The sequence below is a fragment of the Pogona vitticeps genome, chromosome 13 (assembly GCF_051106095.1).
Source record: "Pogona vitticeps strain Pit_001003342236 chromosome 13, PviZW2.1, whole genome shotgun sequence".
Lineage (NCBI taxonomy): Eukaryota > Metazoa > Chordata > Lepidosauria > Squamata > Agamidae > Pogona > Pogona vitticeps.
Window position 1 is genome coordinate 12,764,033 of NC_135795.1, and position 26,295 is coordinate 12,790,327.

A 26,295-nucleotide genomic window follows, 5' to 3' on the forward strand; every position below is an offset into this window, starting at 1 on the left:
ATCCACTTCTTTACACACATTGGTTGAACACCTGTTGGTTAGAGTAGTAAGTTACACTAAAGCAGACCCATTGAATCAGTGGGGATTTTGTGAACCAACTCCTCCAATCAATCCTCCTTTGATTGACTGAAATGGGTCTACTCTGGTTGAGATTTACCTTAGTGTAGTAAGTCACAACTAGAGTAGGCCCATTGATTCACTGGAACCTTTAGAGAAGCTGATTCACAAAATCCCCACTGATTCAATGGTTCTGCTTTAGTGTGACTCTAACCAAGAAGATTTCAGCCAGTACCCAGAACTCATGTATCAAGAAGTGGATTGTAATCCCCAAAAGCTCACATGGAAATGAATATGTTAGTCTGAAAAATATGTCAACATTTTTCTGCTGTTGTGAATATGATCTAAGTAGAAATATAATGCATCTCATAGAAACAAATCCAAGACATTTTGCTGTTTGAAGCACGGCAACGATTGGTGCCCTGATACTGTTCTAGTCGAGGTGCACAGCATCTCCAAACCTAGGCATGTTATTCGGGCACCTGAGGTCAAAAAGCTCTGGCCATGAGAATAAGAATGAAGAAGTACAGTGGTGCCTCACATTATGACGTTAATTTGTTCCAGTGAAATTGCTGCAGAATGAAAACGTCGTAATGCGAAAATAAAAAACGCATTAAAACCCAGTTACTGCGTTCCAATGGGCTAAAAACTCACCGTCCAGCGAAGATCCTCCATAGGGCGGCCATCTTCCGTGGCTATCTTGTGAGGAATCCGTCCCAGAAAACAGTGGGGAGCCATTTTATTTACCCAGCGGCCATTTTGAAACCGCCGATCAGCTGTAGGAAAATCATCATTTTGTTCGCGAAGCAGGGAACCGATCATCGCAAAGCGAAAAAAGCCTATTCAGACCATCATTTTGCGATCGCAAAAACATCGTCGTAATGCGGTTCCATCATAATGCAGGGCAATCGTAAAGCAGGGCACAACTGTAATCATTTCCTACCTTCATATGATACCCAATACTTGCTATCCGACGTGGTTGCTTCATTTGGTCTGATAACAAGGCCAGACCCTTATTTTGCTGCCCAAGTTGGAAATTCTCCCCAGCACTTCTCCCTGGAAATAAAAGCTCAAAATCATAAACTACATAACCGAAACTATTCTGCCCTTTCAGGAGAGTCCAAGTCAGTTGTCTGTAGGAGTTTAATCACTCTATTTAATGGCAGGACCATGTCTGCTTTTGAGAGTCTTCCCCCCCCCCAGCAGAAACCATGCACGGAGAATCAGTTTTTAATCCTGAAGCTAGGTATCCTACTTTCTCATGCTAGTGGAAATAAAAATATTATTCCTAGAGGAATATTTTATATTTATTCTAACAAGAGTGCAGTGTGTGAGGGCTGAGCTTACAGCTATTGAACCAAAGTTACTAATCCAGAAGCGTGTCATTTGGAAAGTACACAACATTTCAGTGTATTGCTTCAAGGAACTTATTCAGAGAGAGTGCAGAAGAAAGAACGCTAAACCTAGGTATAGAAGCCACTAAAGTTGCTTTCCAGGTTGGCAGGTCTGCTGAGCTGAGCGATTCAGGTGAAGCCTCTCTCGATAGAAAAAAAAGAAACAGGAAGTGCAGGGGAAATGAGCCAATGAGGCCAGTCTAAACATAGACTTAGAAAAGACAAGGGGAAAAATGCGAAACGTTAGGAAGAAAAAACCTTAAGAACATGGCTGAACAGCCCGGAAAACCCCCAACAACTATCGGATCCCGGCTGTGTACAAAAATGTACAAAAATGCTACTGTCTTAAAAGCACTAAGAACAGTTCTTAAAATGTCGGGAGGACTAGCAGAGTTTTAACCTGGTGCCAGAAGGATCATCCTGAAGGCTCCAGGCGAGCTGTTCTGTGGAGAACATTCCAGAAATGGAGGGAGGGCGACCCTCCTTCTTAGAGTTTTATTTTGAAACAGTTGTTGCCGTATATGAAAGCCAACTCCATTTGCCTGAATAAATGTCACCAAGGATAATAAGCTCAGTTTGTGAGAAATATGCACGATGGAAACAGTGACAGTATATTTCAATTTAAAGGCCAATGTTTACACTAGCTGATTTAACCATTTGGACTTCATGGGGTTTTTTTTTAATTACATAAAAGAGCTCAGCTGGGCACTTAAAATGCTGACTGACATCTTTCAGCACCTTTCCATTTTCCCTTTTGTTTAGCAGAAAAGCCCACACAAACAACCCCCCCTCAAGAGGGTTTTTCGCCCCTCCTTTTCTTCTGACATCTAATTTAATTAAGCTGACTGCTCAATAAGCCACAGGGTGGTCTTGAAATCTTTCTGGATTACCCGGCCGGTCAATATTTTGCATGGAGGGTGGGTGGGTGTGGGTGTGAGGGGCAGACAGTGTTTTCGAGGGCTGCCGTGCCAACTGTGGCCCTACGTGCTTTTTTCAAGGTTTTTCAGGGAGAATGGCCTGGCCCAAAAGAACATCTGCGAAAGCTGGTGATTAGGCAGCTAATTGGCAACATATCCAATTAACTGGGGAAGTCTTGAAAGCATGAAGGAGAATTAGAGACTCAGTTGGCAAGTAGGTATTATTGTGGAATTGCCCTGGCCTGCTTTGAGTTTGGCCACAAACCCCTGCCAGGACGAGCCCCACAATCAGGCATAGCGAGTCTCCTGATATGGGCGGTGAGTCTATTTGCTGCCTCGTACACTCTCAGACACCCAGTGTGGTTTCGTGGATTGAGTAGTGAAATAAGACTCAGGAGGCCTGGGTTCGAATCCCCACTCAGCCATGGAAACTCACTGGCAGTGTGGAACTGATAAAGCCACCCCTTAAATGTCTTACGAACCTTGAAAGCCCTATTAGGGTCGCCTAAAAATTAGTTCCAACTTAGAGGAACATAACAGCAAACACTCAAATATAACATACACTGAGGCTTTGTCAGGTTTCTGGGGCTTCTGCCCCAATTCCCCCCATCTCAGGCAGAAGTCTGACTGGACAAAGATATGCAAAGAAATCTGGGCACGAGAAATCAGCATGCTGGACAGTTCCAAGAAGAGTTTTCGGTCTGGAACTCAGCCTAGAATGCTGGGGCAACAGAAACGGATCAGGCCCAAAAGGAGCCTAAAATGGACGGCAGGTCCCTTGAAGCCTCGTTCACCTCACCTCTATGCTGCAGGACAGTTCTTGTGGAAACCAGGGATTGCCAGCGCATGGCCTGTTTGCCACAAGCTTGAGAGGGGGCCAGAGATGGCCTGCAGCTCCCTGTCTGCAGCACCCACACAGTCCACATTTAATTTTCTTTGGAAAACATTTTCTTTGTTCAGAAAGTCCCCTTGTGCCCAGTTTGGTCAAAATAAAAATTGAGGGACACTGCAGGATGAAAGCCTTTTTTTAAAAACACACACACACACAATTTGTGTTTTTAAGAAAAAGGGAGTGGAGCATGGGAGCAGTGGTGGTGCTCCAAGACCATGGGCCCTCTGGAGATGGGCCATGGCTGGCCTACGTCCTCTGAGTCAGAGGGCAGAAATGCCACCTCTCCCCACATCTGTGCGGCTGACCCCGGAGAGCCTTCGCAAAGGGCTGCATCCAGAGAGATAAGAATCTCATGAGATTTCTGGAGGCAATATCCTTCCTGAATATTACCCTTTGCAGGATCCTGGCCCAGCAGATTTGGCATGTCATGGAAGGGTATTAAAATGTTTGCCTCTTAATATGTTAATGCTCTGTTTTTCTGCTGCTGGAGAATGGAGACAAGTGCTGAGAGACTTTCTCTTTCCATTCCCAAAATGACTAGATTGATTTCGGATACTATGAACCTTGGTTTAACTTGATTGAATGGCGGGGAGCGGGCAGTTTGCTACTCTGCTTCAGGCACCAAAATGTGCTGGGCCTTGAGCCCTTGGGTGGCATGGCCTCATGATGGCAACAGGACCCGTGTGAGCAGCCACTAAAATTCCCCACACTGAAGTCAAAGCAAGTTTACTTAAGAGCATTGTGGAAAATTTAAATGCAGACTATCACTTTTCCATATTTCAAGGGACTCGGCACTGCTCTGCTAAGGTGATGAGGGACTAGAGACTACCTGAAGTCTGTTCTGGAAGCAGTGTCCTATTTAGTGCTGGAGTTTTCAAGTACAGCTCCCTAGGTGTTGTCAAACTACAACTCCCAGGATACCTGAACGCAGACCAGGTTCTGGAACTTGTGCTGCAGCAATAACTAGGAACCCATCTTCGGGAGCGATCGATACAGTGGCTTGTGAGCTGGAAAATATCATTCTCTTCTGTGGCACACTACTGCGTGGGGAAGGGATAGTGTTATAAAGGAGGAATCGGGGCTCTTAAATTCAGACAAATCTTCTGTCTATTAGACAGGCATTCCTCAGACCCTCTTGTACCATAGCTTGGTGCTCACAAGAGATGTGGTCGCTGACTTTGTTAAGCAAGGTTCTATCAGGTTAGGTAAAGGTAAAGGTTCCCCCTTGACATTGAGTCCAGTCGTGTCCGACTCTAGGGCGCGGTGCTCATCCCTGTTTCCAAGCCGTAGAGCCAGCGTTTGTCCATAGTCATTTTCCGTGGTCACGTGGCCAGTGCGACTAGACACGGAACGCCATGACCTTCCCACCGAGGTGGTACCTATTTATCTACTTGCACTTGCATCCTTTCGAACTTCTAGGTTGGCGGGAGCTAGGACAAGCAACGGGAGCTCCCTCCGTCGCATGGATTCAATCTTACGACTGCTGGTCTTCTGACCCTGCAGCACAGAGGCTTCTGTGATTTAACCCGCAGCGCCACCACATCCTCCCTATCAGGTTAGGCCTCACTAAACATAGTCACCCAAGTCAGGCTGAGGAAAATATAGCTGGGCTTGCTCCTCCACTTCATAAAACTCAATTTAACCTTGCCCTGATTTCACAAGCTCTGCCTAATTTCCCTTGTTTTTCATATATATATATATCCATGATAATCTGCAGCAGGAAGACCTTAATACATACAGTTATTCATGTGAAGGCTTCACTATTGTGGAGGTTTGAATTTCTGGTAAAATTCCTTTTGCTACATAGAGGACAATAGTCTGAAGTTCCCAAAAATCCACCCCTTACTCATCAACTGGCACTAAAAGTCCTAGTAACTCACTCTGAGATATTTGTAGGAATTTTTTTAAAAAAAAGTTCCTTTGCTTAAGAGCTGCTTGAAATTACCGATTATTTGTGTATACTGCTTTCTTTATTGCACACTGCAACCAACCAAACAGATCAACAGCAAACAAACAACTGACACCAACAGAGGAAAAAGAGAGAAATAAACTCTCAGCAGAGAGGCAGGGCTCTCTTTGAATTCAAAGGCTGGAAGGAACAAATGGTTAGTGCTGAATAGACAATAACCCCAGCCTTGAAAAGGCCCTCCCAGTCACACGAACCACTGAGAGGGTGCAAGGTTGCAAAACCTGCATGAAAGGTGTTTTTTTTTCCAGCAAAAACATTTTGTGCCAGGGTTAGGGCAGAGAGCATGCACAGTGGGGTCTCGACTTACAAACTTAATCCGTATTGGAAGGCAGTTCTCAGGTCGAAAAGTTCTTAAGTCGAATCTGCATTTCCCATAGGAATGCATTGAAAACCATTTAATCCGTATCTGCTCTTTTTGTCCATAGAAACTAATGGGAAGCTGCTATTCTGCCTTCTGCCACTAGAGGGGGATATTTTTTCTTTTTTCCTTTTAACCTAAGATGACTTAGCTTTTTAAAAAAGGAAAAAAAAGAGTTCGTAACTCGAATCTAAGTTTGTAAGTCGAGTCCATATATTCCTATGAGAGCGGTTCGTAAGTCGAAACGTTTGTATGTCGAGCCGTTTGTAAGTCGAGACCCCACTGTAATTCTGTCAACACAGCTAATTGGTACAACCTACAGTTTGATAGGATTTAGAAATATTACATGTTGGAGTGGCCTTGGCTGGTTAGGAAACCTGAGGAACTTGCATACAAAATTAATCTTCACAAGCTTTCCTCCTTAATATTTGCTTTTCCTCTTCTCTTTTCTTTGTATTTCATTTTTCATTCTTTCCCATCTTGAAGTTTTTAATATTGATTGTAATAATTCTTTTTTTGTTATTGCTATTATTATTGCATTATTATATTATGACTTTGTAAGCCGCCTAGAGTGGTCATATCGACCAGATAGGCGGGATATAAATAGAATAAACAAACAAACAAACAAACAAATACTCATGCCCTGATACAGGGCATCGAATAATTACCATTCTCCCATAGAAATGAAAAATCATTCTGAAAGAGGATTATAATTTTGAAGGTAAGCTGGCGAATCATTGACCACATCTTTTTTTTTTTTTTAATGACAGGCGTTAGAAAGGCTTCAGCCTTTGTTACCTGGGTTAAAAGAAGGCTAGGACCTAGCACCATACTTGTTAACAGCACAGACCAGGCCCATGGCTTCATAAACGCTGAAGATTTGGCAGTAATTGGCTTTTTTAAGGTAAGGCATTGCGTTACTTTCATTGCTGGCTCCTAACCGAGCACAGTTGAGGAATAAAGCTGAGGCAGACCCCGGGAGCTCCTGACCAAGGACAGCTAAAAGGCATTTGATGAGGGAGAGGTAGGAAAGAGAGATCTATTGGAGGAAGCAGCAAAAGAAACGGAGAGATTGAGGAGATCGGTTTAAAAGGAAGGGAGGTATCCTTAACAGCAAGCTAAAACTAAAAGCAATATTTAAAAAATTCTTCAGGTACGTGCAGAGCAAAGGCTAAAGAAAATAGACAGCAGCTCAGCGGCTCAGTGGAGATGGAGAAATGATAACAGAAGACAAAGAAAAAGCAGAAGTTCTCAATTCCTGTTTTAGCTCAGTCTTTTCCCGGAAGATCCTCCAGACAATTGTGAAGTACAGGTGGAGGGGGATAAGATTGCAGCTGGAGGTTGATAAACAAATAGTGAAGGAATAGCTTAGTAACTTGATGAGTTCAAATCTCCATCAGTACTCTTGGATGAACTGCATCCGAGCGTATTGAAGGAACTGGCTGAAGGACTCTCAGAATGGCTCTCCATGATTTTCTTGAAATCATGGGAAATGGGTGAGGTGACAGAGGATTGGAGGAGGGCTAACGTTGTCCCTATCTACAAAAAAGGTAAAAAAAGAGAGAAAACTGGGAACTACAGGCCAGTCAGATTGACATCAATCCGAGATTGCTAATCAAATTTGTGGATGACACAAAATTGGGTGGAATAGTTATCGCCCTGGAAGAAAAAAAAAAAACAAAATTCACAATGACCCAGATTGGCTTGAGGACTGGGCTGAAAACAACAGATTGAAATTCAACAGGGCGAAATGCAAAGTACTGCACCTAGGAAAAAGAAACCAAACACACAGTTACAAGGTGGGGGATACCTGGCTGAGCCATACTATGAGCAAGAATGATTTTGGAGCTATTGTAAATCAAAAGCTGATTATGAGCCACCAGTGTGACGTGGTTTCAAAAAAGGCAAATACTATTTTAGGCTCCATTAACAGAAGTATAGTGTCCAAATCCTGTGAAGTGCTACGTTTGCCTCTATTCAGCCCTGGTTAAGCCTCACCTTGAATATTGTGTCCAGTTCTGGACACCACACTTCAAAAAGAATGCTAACAAATTGGAACAAATTCAGAGGAGGGCAACAAAGATGATGAGGGGGCTGGAAACCAAGCCTTATGAGGAAAGACTGAAAGAATTTACTATGTTTAGCCTTGAGAAAAGAAGACTGAGGGGTGATATGATAGCACTTTTCAAATATTTGAAAGGCTGTCATACAGAGGAGGGGCAGGATCTGTTCTCGATTATCCCAGAGTGCAGGACACACAACAATGGGCTCAAGTTACAGGAAGCCAGATTTTGGTTGAATATCAGGAAAAACTTCCTAACTGTTAGAGCAGTACGACAGTGGAACCAGTTACCACGGGAGTTGGTGAGTGCTCCAACACTGGAGGCATTCCAGAAAAATTTAGACAATCACCTGGCTGATATCCTTTTTTTTAAATTCTTGCACTGAGCATGGGATTGGACATGATGGCCTTATAAGCCCCTTCCAACTTCATGATTCTATGATTTATAATTCTATGATTCTACATTACAGTATTACAAATTTGTGAGGAGATAATCAAGCCCACTCTGGACTGCCAGAGAGATGAACAAGTGGATTCTAGAGCAAATCTAGAATCCTGAACCATCTCTGGAGGCAAAGTGGTGAAACTGTGGCAATCCTAATTTAGGCACACAATGAGAAGGCAGGATTCTCTGGAAAAAAAAACAATAATGTTAGGAAAGGTGGAAGACAGCAGGAAAGAACGAAGACCAAATGCAAGAGGAACCATAAACCATAAGGAACTTAACTGCATGTCCTCAAAAACAACCCCCTATTGTGAAAAACCAAGTTACAAGGGACAAAAAAAAAAAACACCTCAAAGCATCCTGGGCAATTTATATTGTGCTGCATTCTTGACGGCATTATCAGTAATGGGATGGCAGCTAAATCCCTCTCTCCATAAAATCCTAATGCTATATAAACCCCTAAAACCCTTGTCTAGCTGCCGTAGTGCAGCTAGACAAGGGTTTTAGGGCTTTATATAGGATTTACTTTCTCTCATCTTTCCCATATGAGGCTATTGGGTACTTCCCTGGAGAAATTAGATCTCCTGGTTTCCCTGGCACCTGGGATGAAGCCATGGTAGAATTCTGAGCCCTAGAAAAAAGGTCTCTTTCTGTCACCGAATCACCTTTCAGGGATGAGTGGCCAAGACAGACAAATGAGAAATGTCAATGCTTTGAACTACAACTCCCAGAATACACGAACCAACATTGACTGTGTTGTAGCTGGAAAAAGCAACATTTCCTATCTCTGGTGGTGTGGTGGCATCCTTCTTCACCTCAGTTTATTGTCCAAGCTGGAAAAGAACTATCTCAAGAATGGTACCAAGTTCAACACGGGGGGTGGACATTAGGAGCATCCCCAAATTCATATTTCCACCTAGGCAGATGGAAACAGGATAGAATTCGATGTGTTATTTGTTTCAAATTATGTGGGATTCTGGGAGTTGCATTCCTAGGCCATGTTTAAGCATGGGGAACGAAGACGTTTGTGGGACGAGTAGAAACCCTTGGTGGTTCCCTCCAGCCTTGGGCTCAAAAGTTCTCCATCCCTAGGTTACAGTCCATCTGTAGGATGGGCTCTGTCTTTGCCAGGTTCAGCCTGCTACAGTATGGACAGCTGGCTAGATTGCTCAGTAGTTTAGGTATCTGATTCTGGGCCAGAGGCTGGGAATTCAATTCCGCACTGTACACCCCCAAAGAACCAGCCTGTGTAGCCTTGGGCAAGCTGCATACTCCCAGGGCACATCCAGAAAAAGGTCATGCTAAACCACTTCTGAGTATTGTCTACATAGAAAACCCCAGAAAGATGCCATAAGTCAGAATCGACTTCACGGCATGCAATTATTATCGTAGTTCTGGTGCGTGGTATAGTGGATAAAGTGACAAACTAGGACTCAGTTCAAATTCTCCTCAGTCATGGAAACTCATGGTGTGTGTAGAACTGGTAAAACCACTCCTTAAATATCTCACTTACTTTGAAAGTTGCTTCTCAGCTTTGGAACCAACTCCTTCCTCTTATCTGCCTGGCCCATTTGCTGGTGACTTTTAAGAAGCTCTTTAAAATCTGGCTATTCCGACAAGCCCTTTGCTCCAGTTCCTCAATGGAACCCAGTGAAGTTAACAGCTACTAAGACCACAAGGCTGTCTTTTTAAATGCTTAAATGCTCAAATGTTTTTGTATTTTATTATGTTAGGGTTTTTTTTGTTATACTAAAGTTGAAGTTTTGGTTTATTGTGTAGGGTTTGATGTTTACTTATTGTTTATTGTTTATGTTGTGAACTGCCCAGAATAGCCTCAGGTTAGATGGGTGGTACATAAATAAAATAATAAAAGTCCTACCAGGGTTGCTATAAACCAGTTCTGTCTTGATGGCACATAACTGTACTGATGGACAACATTTCTTTAAACAGAGACTTCAAGGTGGAGCCGTGGAGGTTTTCTACGAATCTTCAAGAGATGTTCCAGAACTCCCTTTTGGGGTAACAGCCAGTGAAGAAGTTTTCACTGATTTTAGTGTCAGAGAAGACATGGTGATTATATTCCAAAAGGTATTCCTATGCATTTCATCATATACACTGAGTAAGCAATTCCTTCAGTCCTGCTGATCTTTATGTAGCCAAATGTCATCATTCACCCACAAGAAGAAGGATGTATTACCAAGCTTGGGAGAACCTCAAAGTTTGCAGTAGGGTTTAAAAAACCCAATACATAGCAGGTGAAGATAGGGAGGTATCGTTTTTGCCTTAATGTCTTTTTTTTGGGGGGGGGGGGTTTGCAAGGGACCAAACCAGCCTTCTTATTAAACAGGGTGATCTCATGGCTTTCGGCAGCAGATTTGGGATGCCAGGAAAATATAGCAAATTCTTTGGTTTTTGTGTATGTGTGTGAATGTAATTTTACTACCATGGATGAGGAGAGATAGGGGTGGTCTCTTCTGCCTCCTGTTCCAAAATAACCTGGCTGGCATTTGATATAATCTGCCTTCATGTGTTTGTGTGTGTGCATGCGCGTGCACCTGTGTGCTATTCGTTGTCCTGTCTCATACCACAAAATACTTTGTGCATAGGGTAGAGGGATCTAAAGGACAATTGTAGAGAAAGAGGACACTGGTCCAAAGAGGTCTGATCTAGCAGAATCCTTCTCATGTTCTCCTTTCTTTTTGACAGCTAGTTAAAGCAACTGTGAAATAGCACTTCAGTCCTTTCCATGGGATGGAAGATGCTCCGAAAGCCATTTTTACCCTCTCCTGGGATTGGGTAGGGATGGTGGAAATAATGAAAGGAGGCCTTTCTTTAATTTTCAGTCTTTCGTTGCTCTCCGAAAGAAAGTCTCTGCAATATGAAACATTTAGCATTCCGAAGGGGAAGTTAAGGAAGATTACGGATTTCTTTTGTATTTTGTATTTGAATTACTCTGCCTTTTTTTTTTTGTCTTTTAATTTATTGATGTTTGCAGTGACCTTCTCCTACTTCCTTTAATGTTGCCGGAGTGCCCAGCTGCCTGTCCTTCACCTGGTGAAATGCAGCCTATGGTACTGCTTTGAAGCTATCAAAGCAGTGGAAGAGAGAGCTGTCTTTCCAATTCAATCATATTTTGAAGCTTGGGGTCAATAATATGTCCTTAGTAACTGTGTGCAATTTTGATTTTGATCACGATAATGGCTTCACTTTCTCATCTGTGTGATTTCCTGAGCAAACTAGCCTCCTGCAGGATGCTTTCCAATTGTCTGCAGCACTGGTTCTTAACCTTGGGTTACTCAGGAGTTTTGGACTGCAACTCCCAGAAGCCTTCACCACCAGCTGTCCTGACTGGGGTTTCTGGGAGTTGCAGTTCAAAAGCATCCGAGTAACAAAGGTTAAGAACCACTGGTCTACAGCAGTGGTTCTTAACCTTTGTTACTCAGGTGTTTTTGAATTGCAACTCCCAGAAACCCCAGCCAGCAGAGCTGATGGTGAAGGCTTCTGGGAGTTGCAGTCCAAAAACATCTGAGTAACAAAGGTTAAGAACCAGTGGTCTACAGCAGTGGTTCTTAACCTTTGTTACTCGGATGTTTTGAACTGCAACTCCCAGAAACCCCAGCCAGCACAGTTGGTGGTGAAGGCTTCTGGGAGTTGCAGTCCAAAACTCCTGAGTAACCCAAGGTTAATAACCAGTGGTCTACAGGCCCTGGGGTTGTAGCAGCAATGCTTCAAACAAGGCTGAGTCCGGCTGCCATTTTGTGTTTCCCACAATGCCCCAAAGTACTGCCAGATTAACAGTATTGTGGGAAATTAAAGAGACAGCTATCCCGAGGTGCTCAGAAGGCTGGGTCGAAAAGAATAATGAGGTGGATCTTAGGACAGACATCAGACGTTAAAAGCTTTGCATTGCAGTTTTTAACAAATGTTTCTTCAAGAAGGGAAAGAACTTAAAAGGAAAGATACGCTCTAACTTCCTACTCCCTTCATGAGATCTATGGTTGACTTCATTGCTAAATCCAGTGTTTCTTGCGATCCAGGGAAAGCCTGTCCATAATGAAGCATTCAAAGAAGGCAAAGTAAATCAAGTGGAACTTACCAGACTAATCAAAACATTTACCATGGAGTTGGTCACCGAATATAATCTTGAGGTATGTTAGGTGCTTGCTGCCTAAAATCAATGGTATGGATACCCCCTAAAGTGCTGAGCTGAAAATGTTACTTTTAAGATTAGGGAATATAATGACAAGGAATATAGTGGTAGGATGATGCTCTGGCTGAGAGTATACTATTTTCCCATTCCCCATTTCCAGTTGGCTTCAGTATGGTGTTATGTCCCTTTTTTCTTTTGGGGGAAAGATTGTCTCCCCTCTAGAATTAGGCATTAATAGATGAGTTTATATCTGGCCTGTGTGTTTTCCATATCCATCAAATCACAAATTTGTTCCACCCAATTTCCAAATCATTCTGCATTTCCCTTGTCCAACCTGCACAAAAATTCATGTTCATGTCCATTTGTAACTTTTCCTTGCATACACATTTTTGTTCAGTGATTCACCTAATTATTATTATTATTTTGTGTGCACCACTTCCTTCAATCTGCACATTTCTGTCTGGAATTTTTTAAGGAGGTAATTGCATCACAAATTTTGGAACAGGGCATCATGATAAGAACAACTCTATTTTGATTCCCCCTCTTGCTTATCATGCAGAACAAACAAAATTGCTTTCTGTCCTATTTCTTTTAAATTGTTTACTTGTTTTGTACTCTTCATGAAATGTGTACAGTTTATTGCCGGGTTTTTGTTATGATAAACAAAACACAATTATTAAACGTAAGAAAAGAGTTTAACAAGGAAGCATCCAGGAGGAAAGAACTTTTGGTGTGGGTTGGCATCTAGATCTTTCATCCCGAGTCCACCTGCAGGTCTGTTTCCTCCTCTCTTGAAATCATTTGCAGCTCCCATCAGCCCTAGCCATCATAACCCATGTAGGAGGAGGATGGGAATTGCAAGCCAACAAGGACCAGACTTTCCCATCTCTTCTCTAGACTTACCAGTCATCATCCTGATAGCCCAACATCTTTCTTGTAAACTAGGCATTTGCAAATTTCAGATGTCCGGTGCTAATGCTTCTTCTCCAGAACCTCAGAGAACCACAACCATCCTCTGCCCCCCACCCAATTTGCAATTTTTGAAAAAAGGCTCTGTGTGTGTGTGTGTGTGTGTGTGTGTGTGTGTGTGTGTGTGTTCATGCACGTGTGAAGCCTACAAGCCAGACACAGCCATACCTCATCTAGAGAGAGGTAATCCTGGAACACAAAGTATGATAGCAATTGCTAGAGAACAGAAAAGCTTTCCATGAACACTTCAGTGCATCCCTGATGTATTTCAGCTTTGGTAAATGTTAACAATAAGCTCCTCTGAGAGCCAATTTGTGCTGGGGGAAAAATGGCTCATTTAGCACTGCATTGAAATCTCCCAGTAGAACTTTTCCCCAGCCTTTAACCAGGGGCCAGGGATAAGCATCCCATCCCTCTAATTATCAGATTCTTTGCTTTAAGGAAGCAGTGAGCAAAGTGGGCCCACCAAATATCTAACTCCAAGTAGGGCATTAAGGGGAGGAGGGGCATTTGAGCTCACCTCTAGCCAGCTAGATCATCTGCAACTGAGCACAACTATCAAGCGGCACCTTTTTTCCTCTGATGTGCTACACACTTGGAATAGTTTGATTACATTTTAGGCACTAGGAAATCCTGGCTCGGTAACTTGTAATTAGTGTTACTAGTTCCATGGCAGTTAAAAGTGGTGTCCTACTAATATAACGGTGTAGAGTAGGCAAACTATCTTTCTGGATTCCGTTCTCCACTTGGCAAATACTTATGGAAAATAAACTGTTTTCTGTTTCCCCAGACATCTGTGAAGATTTTTGATATACCCGTGGACAACCACGTCGTGCTGTTCATGCCCAAAAGCTCCAGTGCGTTTGTCGAGGCTTATGAAAATTATTCATCTGTTGCTCCAGAATTCAGAGGAAAGGTCTGTAGAGTTGACAATCAAGTTGAGTTCTCTTGCACTTCAAATGTCAAATATCAAAATATGGCTGTACATAGAGGCATGGCAGTAAAGAGCCTCGTGGCGCAGTGGTTAAAACGCTGTACTGCAGCTAAAACTGTGCTCACGACCTGGGGTTCAAATCCCAGGTAGCCGGCTCAAGGTTGACTCAGCCTTCCATCCTTCCGAGGTCGGTAAAATGAGTACCCAGCTTGCTGGGGGGGGGGGCAATGTGTAGACTGTATAATTAAAAATTGTAAAACCGCCCGGAGAGTGCTTGTAGCGCTATGGGGTGGTATACAAGTCCAATCAATCAATCAATCAATCAATCAATCAATCAATAAATTTTGATGTGCACGTAACTCATCACAAGGATCCCACTAGTCACCCATTAAACCATAGAGTCCAAAATGGAGGCAGTTGTGTTGTTGCAGATCAACAAAACCTGTTCTAGCAGTGTTCATCTCCATCGAGAATACAATGTTTGTAAGACTAATGGGTCTTAATCACCCATTCAAGATCAATAAGGGCAATGGTCAGGGAGCTGGGAGTTTTCATCCCACTCAATCAGAGGAAATCAGGTTGGGAAAAACTATTCTGGGAAACTTTCCTGCTTTGCCCACCATTCCTCAGATCATGTTCATCTTTGTGGATACTGATGAAACCAGAAATGGGCGTGTGATTGAGTACTTCCGTGTCACGGTGGCGGAAATCCCTGCTGTCCAAATCCTAAATCTCACCAACGATGCGAGGTACAAGATGCCTGCCGAGGAAGTCACCCCAGAAAATCTACGGAGCTTCTGCCAGAACTACTTGGAAGGAAAAGCAAAGGTACTGCATCTTTCTTGCATGGAAACAAATGAGATCAAGTAACCAGGTGGCATTGCGGATTAAACCGCAGAAGCCTCTGTGCTGCAAGGTCAGAAGACCAGCAGTCGTAAGATCGAATCCACGTGACGGAGTGAGCCCCCGCCGCTTGTCCCAGCTCCCGCCAACCTAGCAGTTCGAAAGTATGTAAAAATGTAAGTAGATAAATAGGTACCACCTCGGCGGGAAGGTAACAGCGTTCCGTGTCTAGTCACACTAGCCATGTGACCACGGAAACTGTCTTCAGACAAACGCTGGCTCTATGGCTTGGAGATGGGGATGAGCACCGCCCCCTAGAGTTGGACACGAGTGGACTAAATGTCAAGGGGAACCTTTACCCTTACATTTAACCCAGTTAAAAAGCTTATTTACGAAGCAGACAAGTTTCTCTAGTGTTGCACTGAGTTTATGGTGAGCTGGGGCTATAGTGCTGTGGAAATTTCACATTACTTAGACCAAAAAAACCCACCAAACATAACCCCCCCATGTAAGCCTTGAAGAGAAGATTAAGTTGAGTGATGACAGCATTCTTCAGGCATCTGAAGATGGAGTGGACATGTTCTTTGTTGTTCCGGGGGTGGGGGGGGTGGCATGGCAAGAACAAATATGTGTGAACTGCAAAGGGGAAAAAGCTTTCAACTCAACACTGAGAGAAACCTTGTTGGTGAATTGCTTTGAAAGGTGGCAGCCTCTCTTTCACTGACAGAGACTGGATGACCACAACAATGATTTTGTAGTTCTAACATTCATGAATGACAGATCCTGTATGGACAAGAGAGTTGGACCAAATCACCTCAAATCACATCTGCATTAAAATACTATGATCTGGTGATCCTGTCTTTCTCTTCCAGAATTTATATGAATTCCCCTGGTAAGTCAAAATTCTAAAGGAATGAAATATAGAATACAGTGGTGCCTCACTAGATGATGATAATCTGTTCCACTGAAATCGCTATTTAGTGAAATCATCGTCTAGCGAAAAGCATTTCCCCATCGGAATGCATTGAAACCTGTTCAATGCGTTCCAATGGGGAAGAGTCGTCGTCTAGTGAAGATCGGCCATAGGAAAGCTGCTTTGCGAACCGCCGATCAGCTGTTTAAATAGCTGTTTTGCGAAGCTTAGGTCCTGAAAACACCCATTTTGCAAGCACGGAGGGAGCTGTCAGAATCGTTGTCTAGCGAAAATCGGTTTGCGAAGCAGGGGCCAAACATTGTCTAGCGAAATTCCCCCATAGGAATAACTGTTTTGCAAATCGCTATAGCAATCGCAAAAAGCCAATGTCTAGCGAAAAACCTGTCATGCAGGGTAGCTGTCTAGCAAGGCACCACTGTACTGGACAACACTGGAACAGGATTCAGAGATAAGAGCCCATCACTGTGTTGGCTGGATAGTTCAATGGTTTAGGTATCTAGCTGTAGAGCCAGGCAACTCCCCACTGTGCCTCCTGAGAGAAGAACCAGCCTATGTAGCCTTGGGTAGCCTCCACAATCCTAGAAGAAGAGGATGGTAAACCTCTGAGTATTTCATACACAGAAAACCCTGGAAAGATTCACTGTAAGTCAAAACTGACTTGACGGCATAGAATTATTATTACCATTATTAGTTCATCAGTCCCTATTTATGGGCAATGGTTTTGCTTTGCTTTCAGCTTCTATCTCTTTCTTCTTCTTAGCAACACTTGTCTAGTGAGGAAATCCAGAAAGGCTGGGATAAGAAGCCCGTGAAAGTCCTTGTTGGAAAAAACTTTGACAAAGTTGCCTTTAATGACAAGAATCACGTGTTTGTCATGTTCTGTAAGTATCACTCAGAGACACTGCATCTGTGCTACACAGCTGTAGCAGTTTGACTATCTTATGGAATCCTGGGGTTTGTAGTTTGGTGAGGCAGTTAGATATTTCTGCTAGAGTGCTTTAATGCAGTGGTCCCCAACCTTGGGCCTCCAGATGTTCTTGGACTGCAACTCCCAGAAACCTTCACCATCACCTCTGCTGGCCAGGATTTCTGGGAGCTGAAGTCCAAGAACATCTGGAGGCCCAAGGTTGGGGGCCACTACTTTAATGGACTTCCACAGCGTAAAATTCTGAGCACCTCACCCAAGTTCGAAAGTTCACAATTCTATTAAGTGGAACTATGGCAAAGCGGTAACAAACTGCACTGATTAGTGCAGATCAGTGGTCCCCAACCTTTTCCCAGCCGTGGACCAGTTGGAGGGGGTAGGGTCTGTGTACGGGTGGCGTGGCACACTCGCATGGGGGCATTGCAGGCTTGAGGGTGGGTGTGGCACTCTTGCACGCATGTGCGGGGGCGTGGCATACTCGCACAGAGCGTGGCGCACTCGCGGGGAGGGGAGTTCATGGGGGGCAGGAGATCTGTGTCTGTGGCCTGGTCCTGCCTCGGCCACGGACCGGTGCCAGGTCACAGACTGGGGGTTGGGGACCCCTGGTGTAGATCACCAGTTTAAGAGCCAAACTATACTCTAAAAATCTAATAATATTGCAGACAACCTGTTAAGTGTTTCAGAGAAATGATTCTGATAGACTTTTGTTGTTGCTGTTGTTATGTGCTGTCAAGTCACCTCCGATGTACGGCAATCCTATGAATGAGAGCTCTCCAAAATGCGCTCTCCTCAACAGCCCGGCTCAGCTCTAGCAAACGCAAGCCTGTGGGTTTCTTGAGAGAGTCGCTCTATCTTGTATTTGGTCATCTTCTTTTCCTCCTGCCTTCAACTTTTCCCAACATTATTGCCTTTTCCAGAGGATTCTGCCTTCTCGTGATGTGCCTAAAGAAGGACAGCCTCAGTTTCAACATTTTTGCCTTCAAGCTTGAGTTGATCTAGGACCTACTTGTTCATCTTTCTGGCAGTCCAGGGCAACCACAAAGCCCTGTTCCATTTTTTTCCCTGTCAGCTTTCTTTACTGTCAAGCTTTTAGCCCCTTTAGGGTTGAGCCAACATACATCTTGACATGCAAAACCCATATTTACCTCCCAATATCCAATCACAAACCAAAGCAAGCTAATTTGCAAATTATGGGGTGCGGGCAATTCTATTTATTTATTTATTTATTTATTTATTTATTTATTTATTTATTTATTTATTTATTTATTTATTTATTTATTTATTTATTTATTTATTTAATTAATTAATTAATTAATTTATACCCCGCCTATCTGGCCCACCGGACCACTCTAGGCAGCTTCCAAATATAAAATCAAATAATAAAACATAGACAAATACATAATAATCAAACAAGAACAGCAGTAAAGATAAAAAGGAAAAGTAAGAAAAAATCAAGAGTTGGCTGGAGGGAAGGCCTGAATAAACAGCCATGTTTTTAATTGGGTTTTAATTGTTCTCCTGCTGTGACAAACAGAATTTTTCAGCACTTAAGGAATTCTTTCTTCTAAAGCTATAATAATATGGCTGTATAGTTTGGGCCATGGTGACCAGATTTGGACTGATTATAGGGAACAATTCTCATTATGACTATATTTGCCCTATTATTATTTTTCTCTCCTCACAGACGCCCCATGGTCACACCGTTGCCAGACATTGTTCCCCATTTGGGAAGAGCTTGGCAAGATGTTTGAAAATCACAAAAACGTAGTCATTGCAAAAATAGACTACACAGCAAATGACATCCTGTTGGTCAATGTGGAACGGTATCCATTCTTCAGGTACTTCCCAGCAGGATCTGAAACTGAGGTGAGACCCTGTTAGTCCTGCCTTATGTACTTTTGGGGTGATGTATATGCTGGAATGGAATGAAATGAAATGGGCAAATGTTAATCTCCATTATTGCTCTTAGAAATGGTCAACTTTGATGTAGAATTTGCTGCAATTTCAGAGTAGTGCTTTGAGAGATTAGGAAAACAGCATGCAGGGGAAAGAACACAAATCCATACTGCCTGGATTTTAAGAATGAATGTATCGAATCTGTGACCCGCAAGATTTTGAGTATAAGTGTGCAAAGAAACCTCAATGTTTGAAATGCACACAAATAAACACACACAATTAAAGTGAGTATCTTTGAAACATGTGCAGAAACCTGGTTTAGTTAACCACAGAGATGTAAGCAAAAGACGTACACGTGAATAAGACCATATGCTGTCGAGTCAATTCCAATTTATGGTGAGCCTCCCAGGAGTTTTCCAGGGGTGAAGTATTGAAAAGTGCAGCTTGCCCAAGGCTGCACAAATGGCCGGGTATAAACAACACAACCCACAAACGTTCTTAGTGATCTTGGCTCTCCTGGGGGGGGGGCATAGCGGGGGCTCAAATCTGCAGCCAGGGACTCCAGCCCACACATTAGTGGGAATATGCCTTCAAATTTCAGTACCTTATGGAATTCTATACCTCAGGAAAGGTATTTGCAAAAACACACAGACATTTCATATCCTTCCCCCCCCCCATCAAGGCATTGCAAAACGGAGCAAAGAAGATTCAGTACAAAAATGGGGAGCAAAGGGAGGTGGCATTTGGAAAAACACCAAAGAACAGTGCAGTAAGTGGGAATGACAATAATGAAAAAAGGTTCAAGTTGTACAGAAGTTTCTACTTATTTTTTACTAGAATCTCACCTACAGTGATGATTTGCTCTGTCCCTTGATTTACTGGTGTTTAGTTAATCATTCAGGCCTTCTGTAGCTATCCACCATTTATCTGACTGGTTCAGGTAGCATTTAGAAAGCAGAAGATGAAATAGGTAAATCTGGATAGCTCTGTGGTTTAGACATCTGGTTGTGGAGCCAGAAGTTGGGAGTTCGATTCCTCACTGTGCCCCCTTGACAGGAACTCAGCTCAACGATCCATAGGGTCCCTTCCAGCTCTGCAGTTCTAAAATTATTATTATCAATTATCATTAGTAGCGGCGACAGAAGCAGCAGCAGGAACAACATCTAAGCCATTGCCTCCAGAGTCCTAGCCTATCCGCTTCATCATCCTGGGTATCCATATCATTTTTAGCCACTATTATTTTTGAAAAATAATATTGCTATATGTTGTTTATTTTCTCCTTGTCAACGTCAGTAAGAGAAGTGAGCAACTTTGGCTGCATGCTTTGAGCTCATGATATGGCATGGCGTTCTTCACATTTCTAAGGACAGCAACCTGGTTGTTGCTGACTGCTGTCCAGGATCTAGCCATATGTTGGACCTAAAAGAAATGTCGCAGCACCTGCTCGATCTAGCTGATGTACGCTGTGGCTGAGATCTTAAAGGAGTTCCTTTTGCAGATCACAACGCCCAGAATCCACCAGCCAGCATGACTACTTGACCACAGCAACCAGCTAGGAGGAAGTTGTGTGTAACCTTGCAGGCAAAGTCAGTCAGATCGCTCTGACTTGGATGCTTTAGCAGTCAGTGGTTCTTAACCTTTGTTACTCAGGTGTTTTTGAACTGCAACTCCCAGAAAACCCAGCCAGCAGAGCTGATGGTGAAGGCTTCTGGGAGTTGTAGTCCAAAAACATCTGAGTAACAAAGGTTAAGAACCAGTGCTTTAGATGATGCAGGTCCTGTGGATGGAATGTTGGTCCCTCCTCGTCCTGTTATAATGGATATGTTTCAGTTGGAAAAGCCTGAGGATGTGGACAGGATACCTCGAAAAATGAGAGCCACTATATATGCCCTTGCTTGCCCTTCCTGGCTTATAAAAGCAGCCAGAGTGGGAATGGCTGAGTGGCTACAGGTAGTGGTTAATGCTTCCATGCAGCAGGGTAGGATCCCAGCAAGTTTAAAGAAGGCAGTAATAAGACCATAATTGGAAAAACCCTCCCTGGATTCCAATTTACTGGACAATTATTGGCCAGTCTCAAATACAGTGGTGCCTCACTTTACGATTGCCCCGCATTACGACGAATCCGCTTTATGAGTCCTAGCCTATCCACTTCATCATCCTGGGCATCCATATCTTTTTGCGATCCTGGGCACCCTGGGCATCCATATCGAAACGATGGTCTAAATGGGGGAATTTCGCTTTGCGATGATCAGTTTCCTGCTTCGGGAACCGATTCTTCGCAAAACAATGTTTTTCTAACAGCTGATCGGCGGTTTCAAAATGGCCGCCGGGTAATTAAAGTGGCTCCCCGCTGTGTTTAGGGATGGATTCCTCGCTATACAGGCAGCGAAAATGGCCGCCATATGGAGGATCTTTGCTGGGCGGTGAGTTTTTACCCCATTGGAACTCATTGAATGGGTTTCAATGCGTTTCAATGGGGTTTTTTATTTCGCTTTACAATGTTTTCGCTTAAGGCGATTTTCCTGGAATGGATTATCATCGTTAAGCGAGGCACCACTGTATTCCATTTCTGGACAAGGTACTAGAGTATGTAGTGGTTTCTCAGCTCCAAGATCTCCTGAATGAAGTGGGTTATCTTGACCCATTTCAGTCTGGTTTTGGACTGGCCTATGAGATCATAAAATTGTAGAATCAGGACGTTGTACTCAGAGGGTGATGATTAATGGCTCATTCTCAAACTGGGAGGAGGTAACAAGTGGGGTACCCCAGGGCTCAGTCCTGGGCCCAGTGCTTTTCAACATTTTTATTAATGACCTGCATCGGGGTGTGCAGAGAATGATAATCAAATTTAAGGATGACAAATTGGGTGGAATAGCTAATACCTTGGAAGAATAGGAACAAAATTCAAAATGATCTAGATAGGATGGTTGTTGTGGGTTTTTCTCCAGGGTAGATTTTCAGCCATATGTCTCTCCTGGAGACTAACATTGGAACCCTTCTGCATGCAAATCTGACACTTTATTATGGAGCAGTGGTGCGATCGGAAGCCAGCATTCTCACCACGTGAAAAGCCTTGATCTCTGGAACAGTTTCCTAAATCACTTTTGGTAAACAAGACAGCCGGTGAGCTTTGTTGCATCACAATTAATACATGTTGTATTTATGCAAAGATTTGCAGATGCAACAACAACAAAACACTTTTCTCTCAATTGCTTTTTGGATCCCTCATTCATAGGCTTTTCCAAAAGAAGGAAATAATCTTACAAGAAGGGAAATCACCATTTTTTAAAAGGATGCACGTTCAACAAATGCTCATATTTCACCATTTGGACGGATAATCTAATTGAAAGAAGAACATCACCTCTGGAGCCGAATAATTTGATTCAACTGGAACTCTTTTATAATTAAGACATTACTCAGGTTTTCATTTTTTCCCCCATTCCCCGCACATAAATTATATTCAAAGACATTTGTCCTCATTTAATCTCTTCAGATGGCTCTCTGTTGCTGTGAGTTCATGCCTAGATTCTAATGAACCAAGAAGCAGCCAGTGCATTTAAATGGTGCAACATGTGTCACTTACACAATCCTGAGCCATATTATTTTTTTAAGAATATAAATGCTTTGAGGTTTTTGTTCTGTTTTTACATTGCCATTGGTATAGCTTCAGTTTCTAGAAAGACTGCTTGAGAAGATACTACGTATTACATGCCACCTCTTGGATGTAGATGTTAGCAATTGCTCCAAGACAATGGTTCCAATCTTGTGGTTGTTGTGGGTTTTTCGGGCTTCTTGGCCGTGTTCTGAAGGTGGTTTTTCCTAACGTTTCGCCAGTCTCTGTGGCCAGCTTCTTCAGAGGACAGCAATCTTGCCCCCCAGATGTTCTTAGATTACAATTCTCAGAAATCCTGGCCAGCACAACTAGTGGTAAAGATTTCTGGGCGTTTAAGTCCAAGAACATCTGGAGACTCAAGGTGAACCATTGCCTTGGAGCAATGCGGGGGTCGGAACATGTTAGGAAAAATGAAAAGAAAATTGTCATGAAATGAGCTTCTGTTATAACTGAAGAGTCCTGGCACAGCCGCTTGAGGGGGGGGGGGGGTGGAGCAAACACTGAACAGATCAAGATGCGTCTATATTCTTTGGGAATGTACAAACCCTCAACAAAAAAGAAATGGTAGCTCTACTGATGATGGTGGTGGAGATAGAGAGGCAAGATGTAGCACAAACACTGTGGGGAAATAATGCAAAAATCTGAACATATTTTATCAGTCAGACTTTCTGGAAAACTTATCAACATGACTATCTATGTCTATGCTCCAGCTAAAGATGCTGAAGAAGCAGAAATCAAAGCTTTCATGCCAGGGGCCAAGAGGAAAGTGATCATATATGAAAATAGGATGTGCAGATAATCATGGGTGACTGGAATGCAGAAGGTAATGGGTGAAATCACCACCGTCTTCAGTGAGAAGAATCAGATAGTAGGTGGTAGGAGAAACATTTGACGGAAAAATATGCCTAATAGAGTCAACGCCACGTTGACCTACTGTGTGAAAGAAATGCTAAACAGGATACCCACTCAGTTTTACCCATAGGAAGAGATTTTATGTTCTCATTTTCTTATGAAATGTACAACGTGGCTGTAACTGTGAGGAGACCACATGATTTCAGATCCTTCCACGTTGCTTTAACACCTGCTCCCACTTCCACTCTTTTAAGGTCATCCCTTATAGAGGGGAATACACTCTGGATGCTTTTGCTGAATTCTTAGAAGATCAAATCAAGGCAAGAAAGAAGGTAAGGGATGTTGCTCATCTAAGAGACTATTCTTTAAAAGATGTACCCATGTGTTTCCTGCACATTGCAGCCAATTAGGAAGACTTGAGTAATATAATCTTTATAAGTTGGAGTCTCTGTTGCTTGAGGACAGTGGCATTGTTACCGGGGGGAGGGGGGTGTTGCCATGGAACTGTGCTGGTGGTGATCAGCAGCCTGATATCTATGCCCTTTATGTAGGTCATGTTCCATCTGACTCAAATGCTTCACACACATTTTCTCACTATGCTGTGTAACACGGATGTGCATCTTACAGTCTTTCACTTTTGGAGAGGAACAGAGACCCAGAAATGTTTTATTTTTTTCTCCTGCGTGAGGTATCTTTTTTCCTCCAAGATATTTTATATGAACTTCTATAGGATTTTTTAAAAGTTTCATGAATATTTTTTTTCTGGAAGAAATGCCATACTGTGTTGGATTATTACAATTCCTGCACAGAATGCTATCCTTCCTGTACAGGATTCACCAGAAAAGGCATTAAGCGGTGCAGAGTCTCCTGCATAGAAAAATGGGTGGACATGCAGGAAGGGGATAGAAAAATGAGGCCAAAGTCTCATTCTGATGGGAACCCAGGAAATCTGATGCAGGGACATGTCTTGGAATCAAGAGACTTGGAACATCTCTAAGAACAAGAAAATTTACAAATATTCATTACCTCAATTCTGCATAACTCAGAAGCTTGCATAACTTTTGAAGAATTTCTGCTACACCTCTAAAATGTGTACATGAGATTGTTTAGATGTGGGGTAGGCATGGATCTGAGCAGACCCACAGTGTTGCAGATTTATCCATGTATTGTTGCTTCCTTGGCTAAAATTCAATAGTGAAAAAATGGTACATGCTCACTCTGTTTTCCCTTCTGCATCACACAACTAAGTCTGCTCGTCCACAACTAAGTCTGCTACTTCTGAGTAGCCCGGCTTGATTGTCAAACATATGCTTTGCAAATCCAAGAGAATTCTGGCTGATAGTAATAAAACCAGGGTGAAGACCGAGGCCAAATTCAGCTGTTGGTTCCCAACTGAAGTAAACCCATTGAGACAGTGGGCTTACCTGCAGTTAACAAAAGTCTCAGGCCAAAATCCTGTTGCTTAGCATAGTAAATCACACTGAAAAAGCCCCTTTGAATCAGTGGGGATTTGGCAAGTGAAGTCCTCCATAAGTTCCATTAAATCAATTGAACCTACTCTAGTTGTAATTTGCTGTACTAAGGTAGATTGCAACTAGAGTAGCCCCATTGGAATCAGCAGAACATACGGAGGAGTTGACTCACCAAATAACCATTGATTGAAAGAGGCTACTCTACTGTTACTTACTATGCTAAGCAACAAGAATTCAACCAGAATATCTGCTCTAATGAAGAATGATAATTCAATTTTCACTTGAGAGTCTTGCTACCCATTACATAGATCACATCAAAACAAACTATAAATGACAATCCAGCTGCTGACTAGTGAAGATTTAAAAGTTTTACAAACATTGTGGATGAGAATACCCTGTTGTCACCCTGAAAACCAACCTAAGGATGGGAAGAAATTTTCTTGCTCTACCCAATATAGTTTGCAGCTCCCAGACTAATTCACAGATCAAAACACAATTAGCCTTTGCTTTGCCTGATGTTGTGATGCCACGTTTTGCACACATGACAAATGTGTTTATCCTTGAAGATGCCATATTGTCTCTCAATGGTGCAGCAGGACCAGACCTTTCCAGGGGGTAGAAAAAGGAGACTCAATGGGTCTTATAGATTACCACATGTCCACCTCAAAGTTACAAAGCCAGGCTCAACTGTTTCCTGCTCACTATAACAACAGTGTTTATGAAGTACCGTATTTTTCCATGTACAAGACTATACTTTTGTCTAAAATCTTTAGAATAAAAATTGAGGGTATTCTTATACACGGAAGTAAGATGAGGAGAGAGCAAAAATAAGTGGAAGGGAAAGCAGGGATCAAAGTGATCCTGCAGGGCTTTGATCCCTTTCCCCCTACACTTGCTAAGTCCCACTTAGATTTCTTACTTTGGGTTAGAAAAGGGGGGCGTCTTATACATGGGGGCATCTTATACACAGAAAAATACGGTAACTCTATTCCATAATGTTATAAACATTTCTGGCACAGGACTCATCAAAGACCGAAAAGGAACGCCCTGTGAAGGAAGACAAAGAAAAGACTCAGAAGGAAGAACTATAGATTTTCTACAAAACAGGATGCAAGGTGGTTTTTCAAGGTTGGCTAAATTATGTACAAGACTTTTGAACAGATTGTGTCAACTTCAGGAGACACTGGAAACAATAAATAAAAGATAAACACAAGGGCTTAGTTGTATCTGTCTTGGCTCGGCCATACTGCTTCTCAATAGCGTGGGAAAGAGTTTCGGCATTTGCTCTGAGAATCTTCATTGTTCTCGTCACATGGCTGAGACAAGCAAACCTTGTAAAGTATGCAAGGATCAGATGGTTGGGCAGATTGACCTGTTCCATTGGTAAAACTCAAATGGCTAGCTAGCACACTTCAGAACTGTTCAAATATCTGTGGTTTTCATACTTGCATAAGAGGCACAAAATCAACACCGGAAACTTCCTGTACTTGGCATGCATGTGTCCAGGCATTTGAGAGGTTTCTATCTCCATCTTTCACTTTAACAAAAGCTTTTGAGGCAGCTGATAAAGCCAATCTCACATATGACAATACTTTGAAAGAAAACTTTTCCTA

At 42.8% G+C, this 26,295-nt stretch overlaps 1 protein-coding gene across 1 annotated transcript in view; it reads left to right on the forward strand.

Annotated features, from left to right (window-relative positions):
* The window catches only part of PDILT (protein disulfide isomerase like, testis expressed), a 40,063-nt gene extending 14,168 nt beyond the window's left edge, over positions 1 to 25,895 (forward strand). The window contains exons 3-11 of the mRNA XM_020778397.3: positions 6,358 to 6,491; positions 10,045 to 10,182; positions 12,132 to 12,242; positions 14,004 to 14,129; positions 14,778 to 14,975; positions 16,685 to 16,805; positions 18,534 to 18,715; positions 23,465 to 23,542; positions 25,702 to 25,895. Coding sequence (XP_020634056.3) covers positions 6,358 to 6,491; positions 10,045 to 10,182; positions 12,132 to 12,242; positions 14,004 to 14,129; positions 14,778 to 14,975; positions 16,685 to 16,805; positions 18,534 to 18,715; positions 23,465 to 23,542; positions 25,702 to 25,773 — 1,160 coding nt within the window. The 3' untranslated portion in view covers positions 25,774 to 25,895. The remainder of the gene's footprint in view (positions 1 to 6,357; positions 6,492 to 10,044; positions 10,183 to 12,131; positions 12,243 to 14,003; positions 14,130 to 14,777; positions 14,976 to 16,684; positions 16,806 to 18,533; positions 18,716 to 23,464; positions 23,543 to 25,701) is intronic.
* The last annotated feature ends 400 nt before the right edge of the window (positions 25,896 to 26,295 follow it).